Genomic DNA, 7,976 nt, shown 5'->3' with positions numbered 1-7,976 from the left:
CTGAGTGAATGTCTCCCGAATCTGTGCATGTGGTGAACATTTTGCAGTAAAAACTGGTCGCACACAACAATTTTAAGCACTCGCAGAAATGCTCCCAAATATATTTTAAGGTCGCATAGATAAAATTTCGGGCGCATATGCGACCAAAATGGTTGCAATTTCGAGCCCTGTATATATATATATATATATATATATATATATATATATATATATATATATATATATATATATATATATATACATATATACACACACACATGGTTTCCGCTACATTAATTTTTCCATGGTGGGGCGCCACGGCAAAATTTTTCCCGCCACGGCTACATTACAGCTTTTTATTCAAAACATTCAGTCCTGTTATTTTAATAGCGGGTGATAATCGCACCAAAAGTGAATTATAACACCACAAACATTCTGTAACCGTAGTAGTGCTGGGCATTATTTGTTTAACCCTTTAAGGCCGGTTAACTGACTCGCTGACTGACAGGTGCGTGATTCGTGAGGCCAGCAAACACGACATATAGCCGTTTCACTTTACTTCAGGGTGCATTAATTATGCTCTGTAGGTCTACTGGAGACATTCATAAATATTCCTAGCCAATCTAATAAATGCTGGATATATACTCACTACATAAATGCACAAAATCACACTTCAGCAGCGTTTATTTCAGAGCGCACAAGATCTGTGCTTGAGCATCGTATATTTGAGGGGGTGTGCAAGAAGTTTTTTTGCATGAGCAGAGGAAATCGGAGCGCAAGCAAAGAGATTCACATACTTGTTGGCTATTACATAAATGTGATCTCGACATTTGCCATTGAAATAACCCCTGCTGAAAAATATCCTAGAGGAAACACTGTATATTTTTGTTTGCAAAAGTCTCTTTGTGATTTTTTTTCTTTTCATTTTTTTGCTCTATTTGTTGTTTGCAAAGTTTTATCTTATATTGCAAGTTTATATGGCCCTAGATTCACTCCACTCTTACAATCTGAGGTCTGCTCATGTACACTGGTGAGAACACACAATGTGTTGCAACGTAAAAGAGAGATCAAACACAAATATATATTCATGGCAATTATTATTAATATTATAAACAAAACCAATAGAACAATAATCAGTCAAAGCAACAAATAAAATGGCTAGTAATAATAAAGAAAATAGACAACTAGTTTCGTATTGAATTTAAAATATTACTTCTCACCTATAAAGCTCTAAATAATCCTGTTTATCTAACCAACCTTCTGTCTCGCTACGAACCAACTCGCTCTTTAAGATCTCAAAACTCAGGGCTTCTGGTAGTGCCCAGAAAAGCAAAGTCGAGTAAGGGAGGTTGAGCCTTCTCTTTCATGGCTCCTACACTCTGGAATAGCCTTCCTGATAATGTCCGAGGCTCAGACACACTCTCCCAGTTCAACACTAGATTAAAGACCGATCTGTTTAGTAAAGCATACACTCAATGCATCACCTAGCGGGTTCCACACAGGCTTCTGCATCTTGCTTATATACACTATGAACAGCAGCTACGCTAATTATTCTCTTTATTCTCTATTTTCACCTGGGGATACTCATCCCGAGGTCCTCAGATTATGCAGAGTCACTGATTGGATCCAAGACCAGCGACGAGATGATCCCAAGGTTTCCATATCCATGGCCAGGCCATATCCTGAGCTGCTGCTGCGCTGATGGTCGTGGGGAGTGGAGAACATGAGTCTGATTCCAGCGACGCTCCAGGGACAGACGAGTCTTCATTGAGGCCATCTTCCAGCCTAAACCACGGCGAATGAAGTTCTGCACAAGACTTTTGGCCAGCGGAGAAATTAAAATGGCCGTGCCCAACTGAGTCTGGTTCTCTCAAGGTTTTTTTCTTCACTCCCATCAGGTGAAGTTTTTTTTCCCCCTCCACTGTCGCCACTGCCTCGCATGGTTCAGGATTGGTAGAGCTACGCATCGATGAATTTGCTCTTCAGTGTTTGAACTCTCAGTAATGATTAAATCACACTGAACTGAGCTAAACTGAACTGAACTTAAACACTAAAACCTGAACCACACTGATCCAGTTACTATGACCATTTATGTGAAGCTGCTTTGACACAATCCACATTGTAAAAGCGCTATACAAATAAAGCTGAATTGAAGAACTTACAATATAATCACATAAAAAAAACTACATGATCTAAATGCAAAACAAACTCAAAAGTTGACTCCAACCACATTTTGACATAAGAACTCCTAAGTAATCACACAGTGACCCAACCTAGCTCCTATAACAACAACAACAACAACAACAACAATTCTCATATTTAAACATTGAACCAATTAATGGTTTGAAATGCAGGCGTTCAATCAGGATCTGACACATTCTCCAATGAAGTCTGAAGTCTTGGGATTGTCACATAAGATACAGCTGTGAATCATCTATAGTTATAAATGAAGCTGTCAGACAGTGGTGGCCAATAAAAGCAAGGATTCATCTTCAGAGTGATGATTCACAGAATGTCTGTTGTTTGTCTCTTTTCCGCTGCTCCCTTTAGGAAAACAAACAGATGATTAAAACACATGACCGCTGATGCTGCATCTACATTCAGTATATCCGAAATACACAATAAAGACGACACTGATATAAACAGAGTCAAAATGATCTGATCTGAGATTAATATTCTTTAAGTTTTTTTTTTTTTGGCTCAGTTCAGCTTATATTGGGTATTAATCCATGTAAAGTGGCTTTGACACAATCTACACTGTATAAAGCTCTACAGAAATAAAGATGACTTGATTTAAATGTGGACCAGAACCCTTCCTGGATCTGGCCGTCTGGACAAACTGAGCTATTGGGGGAGAAGAGCCATGGTGAGAGGGGTAAAGAAGAACCCAAAGATCACTGTGGCTAAGCTCCAGAGATACAGTCGGGAGATGGGAGAAAGTTGTAGAAAGTCAACCATCACTGGAACCTAGGCTTTATGGCCAGATGGAAGCCTCTTGTCAGTGGATTTGGCTAAAAAAAACACATGAAGGACACCAAGATGGTGAGAAATAAGATTCTGTGGTCTGATGAGACCAAGATAGAATTTTCTGGCCTTAATTCTAAGTGGTATGTATGGAGAAAAGCAGGCACTGCTCATCAACTATCCAATACAGGCCCAAGATTGAAGCATGGTGGAGGCAGCATCATAATGTGGAGGTGTTTTTCAGCTGCAGGGACAGGACAACTGGTTGAAATCAAGGGAAAGATTAATGTGGCCAGGTAAAGGATGCCGGATAAAAACCTTCCAACAAAACAATGATCTTAAGCAAACAGCTAAAATAAAGAGTGTCTTCAGAACAACTCTGTGACTGTTCTTAAATGGCCCAGCCAAAGCCCTGACTTAAACACAGTTGAGTATCTCTGGAAAGACCTAAAATGGCTGTCCACCAACATTTACCATCCAACCTGACAGAAGTGGAGAGGATCTGCAAAGAGGAACGGCAAAGGATCCTCAAATTCAGGAGTAAAATACTTGCATCTTTCCCAAAAAGACTCATGGATGTATCAGAAAATATGCTTTTGCTAAATACTACTATTTATAATACTACAACAAATAATAACACACTCACCAGAGACTTTGACTATGAACTGCTGATATCGGGTCTCTCTGCTGCTCATGATCTTGAGTTTATAGAGTCCAGAGTGTGTGTTTGTGGTGTTGGTGATGCTCAGAGCTGCAGTGTGAAGGTCCAGCTCCAGTCTGTCAGTGAATCTGCCATCAGCATCATCATATGTAGATGTAATAGCGCTTTCTAAATCAGCTTTAGCTATTAGAGTATTCTCAGGGCCGAACAGCCACAGGATCACAGCGTCTGTCGGTAGTTCACCAACATCAGGGTTGAGTATGGCTCGATCGCCCTCCGCCACACACACCTTGTTTTCTTCAAGTCACAGCGACACATGCAAGAGAGAATAAGATGATGAGTGAAAGCTGAAGAAGATCACGTCATGCTTCATTTCAGCTTATGTATAGCCTCTTCATAAGGGGTTGATGATATTTCAACAACATTAGCTGCAGTTTTTCTGATGGGATACATACACATATTGGGAAAAGCAGAGCTGTAAATGCCCTCTGAAACACATTAGAGATGGATATATATATATATATATATATATATATATATATATATATATATATATATATATATATATATATATATATATATATATATATCTGATCACTCAGACCCCTTCAGAAGCTGGTCTAGGATGCACTAGAGATGAAACTGCACAGGTCTAAAGGAGTGTAGTTTTTTTAAAACCACATATGTACACTTTACTCCATCCACAATAAAATAATAAAATAAAACAAACGTGTGAAAGATATGACCGTCAGATTTAACAGAGCTAATTCAGTAATCAACAGACAATGACCACAAGATGCCTTTTATTGTTTCGTTTTGCTTTAGTTTGTATTGTAAGATTATCAAATTAAAATGATAAATATCAGAGATGATTATGCATCTGTAGCATATCTCTGTAAAAAAACCCAAAATAGTATATTTATCCATTATTTTTTTCCCTCTTTTCACAAATACACTGTTCTGTTTTGGGGAGAGTATGTTATACATAAATGAATGTACATTTAACTGTATTTATCTAGTCAAGTGTAAAGGGATGTCAAATGTAAAACACATTAACTGAACAGCTTTAAACAGACTTCATACCTTCTACTTTCCTCAGTTTCCATTCTAAAAAGTAAAAAAAAAACTATACTAAAAATATTTCACAGTAAGAAGTATACACTGGCTAATGTCTAACACACACTGTGTAAATACGCTGTTGACAGCACTATTAGACTAGCAGTTGCTGTTTGTCTTTCAGGTGAGTGAATGTCACAGCATCTAAACTGTACATCTGCAGATCTAACCATTCATTATGATGATGACAGGAAACATGCGCTGCTCACCGTCAGCAATAATGGCGAATCTCTTGGATTTGGTCCCTTTGCTGCTGCTGCTGATCTGCAGCGTATAAACATCAGAATGAGCCGTACTGATGTTAAAGATGCTCAGAGATCCAGTCTGAGGATCCAGCTGCAGTCGGTCTCTGAATCTCACGTCGTTCCCTTCATACACCGACATCTTACTGGTGCATCTGTTGATTTTAGCGATGCACGTGTGGTTTTCTCCATGAGTCCACAATACCTTAGCATCTGCCTCCAGTTCAGTGAGATCAGTGTTTAGAGTCACACGGTCTCCTACTGCACTCTTTATTGTGTCCACTTCATGCCACAACACAACATGCAACACAAAAAACACCACAATGAGCAGATGCAGTTACACTCACAAAATATATGTATATTAAAGGAGACCTATTATACTTATACTTTTTTTAAAAAGTTTTTTTTAGAGGAGGTAAAATGAGCGTCTGATGAGTATGTAGTGTGTTTGTGCTGAGATTATCTTACAGATAATGTTCTCCAGCTCTCTCAAACTGACCCTTTCAGGTTTTGATCCTAATTGTGACTCTCACTTTAAATGCAAATGAGATTGTGCTCTTTTCAGAAGAGGGCGGAGCTTCAAACGCCTGTGCTTCACCATAGGGACAGATGTAAAACAGCAGTGTGTGTGTTGTGAGTGCAGGTCAGTTGTGCATGTTGTTGGTCAGTTTGTGCTTGATGCTTCTGTCAGTCTATGTCGCTCCTGTCACTGTTCATCTAAACCTCCACATCTATAATCCTCTTAGTCTGTGCTGACATTATCTTCAGCAGCTCAAACACTCTAATGGCTAATGGACAGACAGCTGCTTCTCACTCAGGGCTGCTGGAGAAGCTAATGAGATGGAGAGATGGACACTGGTGGGCGGGGCTTTCCTTCTCTGATGACTCGTACAAAGGGAGAATGCCAATCAAAGTGTTTCTGCATCAAGTCTGATTATAACAAACACAATTCACTCATCTTTACTATTAGAGGCTGCTGGAGATACTCACACACTCCTGACACACACACACACACACACACACACACACACACACACACACACACACACTACTGGGTTTAAAACCTGCATCAAAGTAATCTCTGCATAATAGGTGCTGTTTAAGAAAGGCGTCTCATCAAATCACTTTCCAAGCTAATGAATGGTGATCATCAGTAAACATTAAAAGAGCTTTAGAATCCAGGAGGAGACGACAGAATGTGGTTTAATTTATACGATATCCAAAGGTTCGTATTATTATCAATTATTTCTTAATGTGTGAGTGCAGAAAGGTCTGGGGAGTAAGGTTGTGAGTCTCTGATCCATTATGGCAGTAATGCTCTATTCAAGAACAATAAAACAATGATGAAGAAGCAGAAATCACTGTACTTACTGTATGATGTGAGGAAGAGGCGTGTCATCTTGATGTTGTGTCAGTCGTCTTATATTGAGAATAGAGCCACTGGCTGCAGACCGCAGATGAAAGCTGAGACTTCATGCAATGATTTTAATGAGTACGCATAACCCAGCCCCTCAGAGTGACATCACTAACTCTATTGAGATCATGTGTCTGAGACTGCATGTCTAAGATTGCATGTGCAAGTCTGCATCCAGATAACATTGAGTCTGGTGTAAGAGCATCTCATGTATTGTTGTTTTTATTTTTATTTTACTAATGGCATATGACATCTTTGCTGTAAAAAACTATCTCTGTGCACACTAATACAGCCTAAAACAGACTAAACGTGATCTACCGCTAGTATGTGGAGTAATGCTCATAAAATCAGGGATTAATGATTCAGGGAATAATAGTCCAGAGAGTGAATGTGGATAGACATGCCTCCTTTTTATTAGCATTAGCTTACAAAATAAATGACAAGACAGCAGCGTATATATGATGAACTGAGCTGACAACATTGAATGAATGAATGAAGAACAACTCTTTCATTCACAAATGAAGCGTGCTAGTATTGAGCAGGGGACATCATTCCAGTTCGGAGAAGATATTGCATTCATAAATACACAATCCTCAATTCCATCATTGTTAGTCGGCTCACCTCTCATCCAAAACCTGAAAATAAAAAATAAAAATTATTTCCATCAAGATGAACACTTCTATTCTACACATCGACTTGACACCAGGAAGTCGTAGAGTAAAATGTGTAAAACTGTCAAATAAAACAAAAGTGTCATGGAAAAATGATGACTATACCACATGTTTACTCAGCAAAGATATACATACTGGGAGATCAATGCTTGATATGAGCAGAATCTGATTGGCCATCAGCCTGTCACACTGAGCAGGGCAAAGACAGTTGACATTCCACCACAAGATGGCGACAGAGACCACATAATAAGTCATAAGGGGAGAAAACGACAGCTGATCAAATCATTAATGAACAGGTGAGTGGCATTCTAAGTCAATCTCTCTCTTTTGTATGGTGTAGTGCTGTATATGCCATATTCATGTTGTACCCTAGTCTGGTTGTGATTTTAGTAGTATTTGCTTTGGCATTTTCAGGGTTTAATTATTGTGATCTCTTGATTGCAATAGAGAAATACTGCTAAATCTCTGTAGACTGATGGCTTATCATAATGTTCAGTCTTATAATTTTAAAATGTGAGCAAAATCAGTTGTTTCGTTGTCACTTTATGCTAGAGAATCATTCCAACACTAGTTCTACAGTGACATTGGTGGGTGAATGAGCAGCAGCTTCTGCTTTTCTGACGTCAGCTGCAGATGTGAATGAATGGCAGAAGAAAGTAGTTCCTCATACTGAAGGATTTTAGACTCTCTATCTTTGATTGTCTTTTTTATACACACAATTATGTTGTCCAACTGTTGTTTAAACACAATATCACACTTGTAGCAGTGCGATATGGCAGATTTTCACGCACAAAGACAAAGAGGAAATATCCAGTGAGCGGCAGTTCTGTGGGCGCAAATGCCTTGTTGATGAGGCCAGAGGTCAGAGGAGAATGGCCAAACTGGTTTCAGCTGATAGAAAGGCAACAGTAACTCAAATAAGCACTCGT

The 7,976-nt window shown here is 39.0% G+C and overlaps 2 protein-coding genes across 2 annotated transcripts in view; both read right to left on the bottom strand.

Annotated features, from left to right (window-relative positions):
* Nucleotides 1-299: 299 nt before the first annotated feature.
* LOC147845356 (uncharacterized) lies at nucleotides 300-7,011 on the bottom strand. The gene is made up of 3 exons (XM_087243878.1): nucleotides 4,930-7,011; nucleotides 3,590-3,901; nucleotides 300-2,523 (listed from the first exon to the last, which is right to left on the bottom strand). Exons 1-3 carry the CDS (start codon nucleotides 5,102-5,104, stop codon nucleotides 2,435-2,437), a joined length of 576 nt encoding a protein of 191 aa, XP_087100004.1. The 5' UTR covers nucleotides 5,105-7,011; the 3' UTR covers nucleotides 300-2,434.
* Nucleotides 6,875-7,976, bottom strand: part of LOC147845355 (uncharacterized) — a 26,759-nt gene continuing 25,657 nt past the window's right edge. The window contains exon 5 of the mRNA XM_087243862.1: nucleotides 6,875-7,011. Coding sequence (XP_087099988.1) covers nucleotides 6,885-7,011 — 127 coding nt within the window. The 3' untranslated portion in view covers nucleotides 6,875-6,884. The remainder of the gene's footprint in view (nucleotides 7,012-7,976) is intronic.

The sequence above is a fragment of the Danio rerio genome, chromosome 3 (assembly GCF_052040795.2).
Source record: "Danio rerio strain M-AB ecotype USA chromosome 3, GRCz13ab, whole genome shotgun sequence".
NCBI lineage: Eukaryota > Metazoa > Chordata > Actinopteri > Cypriniformes > Danionidae > Danio > Danio rerio.
Note: the sequence above shows the minus strand (reverse complement) of the source record. Positions and strands in the feature narration are given on the sequence as shown.